This window comes from Montipora foliosa, chromosome 9, assembly GCF_036669935.1.
Source record: "Montipora foliosa isolate CH-2021 chromosome 9, ASM3666993v2, whole genome shotgun sequence".
Classification (NCBI taxonomy): Eukaryota; Metazoa; Cnidaria; class Anthozoa; order Scleractinia; family Acroporidae; genus Montipora; species Montipora foliosa.
The window spans coordinates 38,798,459-38,800,958 of NC_090877.1; the positions used below are offsets into that span (position 1 = coordinate 38,798,459).

The window sequence follows — 2,500 nt, forward strand, 5'->3', positions numbered from 1 at the left end:
TTTCACAGTTGAGAAGTACTTGCTTGTACAATAGTTATCCTTTTTCCCAATAATGCTTCTGGCGGAATATAACTCTAACTTGAAAACTGAAGGTCTTCTGTGACTCTTAATTCATTACAGTACCTGTTATCTTAATGCCATTGAATAGGACCTCAGTTTACCCTAAAATGCACCAGATGCAACCATTTGAAGCCAATATTTTCAAAATTATTCGGGGGAACATGCCCCCCGACCCCCATAGTATGCAAGGGCCTCCGCCCCTTGAAGCAGAAGCCTTGGGCCTCTGCTGCCTATTACTATAGCCAGTTTGCCTACTACTCAAAATATTTCGACTGGGCTGTAATAGTTTGCTTCCAAAAGTCTACCAAAGATGTTTCCAAGACTCACATCTTATGCCAACCATCCCCCTAGAGCATACAGCTACATATAGAGTAAAGAATCTATGTACAAACTGCAGGCCTTTGTGTTCATAGATCTGTTATTGTTTACTGGAATGGATAGAATGGCCATAAGTTCTAACATGGAGGAACCTAGCTTTGACAATCAGATCAAGGACAAAATGGAATTAAATTTTCATGGCTCGCAGATTGCAACTGTTGGCATCAAAGTGCAAAGGCCAAGTGCATCTGCAGCGAATACCGCAGAGAAACTACTCACATTTAATTGCGTGGTGAGTGGCTACAGTATTTACAACAACACATCAAAATATGAATTCTTCCATTTACACAAGTTTGTCTCTCTCTCTTGTAGACTTGCAGTTGGACGACCACATGTGAAAAGAATTTGCAAAGTACCGCAGTTGTCCTTGCCGGGACAAAGGCTTGTGACGCCACTTCATTTTCAAGAAAACAACCGCTCTGCAATGACATCTGTGTACCAACAGTAACTCAAATAACTTTGGATACAATTTTTAAATAATTCAATCTACCTGGTCTCTGAGAATAAGAGGGTGTTCCTCAAATTCATCGCCAAGCTCGTCTTTGATTCTTCTGGTGAGTAATGCTTCATCATCTTTCAATGCACCATCTGTCAAATCAAACATGATCATTTTAAATAACACTTTTAAATAACACTTCACTATACATTTATTTTGCCAGCTTACAATACACTGTAATTGCTGCAAATAGAAGGAAAAGAAAACAACAATCTCGACAGGAACATTGAGGATAATGATCTCCATCACTTAGGAAAGAAAGGAAAGAAAAGGAAAGGAACTTTATTTAAGTGTCTAGTCGTTCTAGCGCTGGAGCGCTAATTGGGGACACTGTAAACTGAAATGAACAATAAAAGTAAATCAAGTCAAATGTCGGTTTTTGAGGAGAGGGGAAATCGGAGTACCCGGAGAAAACCTCTCGGTGCAGAGTAAAGAACCAACAAACTCAACCCACATATGACGTTGAGTCTGGGAATCGAACCCGGGCCACATTGGTGGGAGGCAAGTGCTCTCACCACTGCGCCATCCCTGCACCCCCACACTTAGAATACTAGGAAAGACTAAAAACGCTGTTTACCATTTGGAAATATCTGCATTGGCTCCTGAGATATATAAGTTAAAATATGCAAATGACAAGCCTGATGACTTCATTTACTCAACCCAATATAACATCAAGTATAAAAATAGAGCTATCTCCGTCAATTTGCAGCAGAGACCATTGAAACTTGGTGGGCTAATAGTTCTGCAGGCATGCAACAAACCTACATGTACGACTATAAAGAAATTGGTTCCAATGGCAACCCACTCTTTTCCAGACCCCTTCAACCTGATTTCAATATTTTTGGTGATCTTAGTTAGAAAAATATTTAACAAGACCACAAACTTGACCTAAAAATCTTTATATGCTTGCAGGATCATGTAGATGAGGTACAAAAATTATAATTATTGGAAAAATTAATATCAAAATAGAGCGCCAAAGGTGGCCTGCATAGCCTTTAATATCAAGGAGGTCTGGAACCCACTATGTTGCCATGGTAACAGAACTGGTATGCTCATAATATTATGCAGCACACCTACTAGAATCTTGCTGCAAAGAATCAAGTATTTCTGATACAAATTGGCTGAGATATCTTCCTTCATCCTACATGTATTTTATCAAAATTCGGTTGAGTTTAGGACATCATCACTTGGCTAATTTTCATATTTAAAAAACTTGAATATCTCTGTAACAAAAAGAGATAACTATTTGAAAATGGTAAACAGCATTCTTCTTCTCGTACAGACTACATGTTTATGTCCTTAATGGCTTAGATACATGTAGGAAAGATGCAAATTTCATCATACGGAAGTAGCACTTTAACTGTCAAAGTCAAGAAGACGAAGAACACCTTATTCAAAAAGGTCCCTGACTGTAGGCATATTTACTACTACATTTAGGAAAATAAAATATTAATATATCTTATTAGATGTTTTGGTGCATAGTACACGTATATCGGGCTTGTCAAAATACAGCACAACTCGTAAATTACTCAGTGATATTACACACCAAAGCATCTACATCTACAT

At 38.2% G+C, this 2,500-nt stretch overlaps 1 protein-coding gene across 3 annotated transcripts in view; it reads right to left on the reverse strand.

Moving 5' to 3' along the window:
• The window catches only part of LOC137970981 (leucine-rich repeat and IQ domain-containing protein 1-like), a 34,036-nt gene that overhangs the window by 29,293 nt on the left and 2,243 nt on the right, over positions 1 to 2,500 (reverse strand). For all 3 annotated transcript variants that reach the window (XM_068817673.1, XM_068817672.1, XM_068817671.1), the window contains exon 3: positions 929 to 1,026. In XM_068817673.1, the coding sequence (XP_068673774.1) occupies positions 929 to 1,026 (98 nt within the window). The remainder of the gene's footprint in view (positions 1 to 928; positions 1,027 to 2,500) is intronic.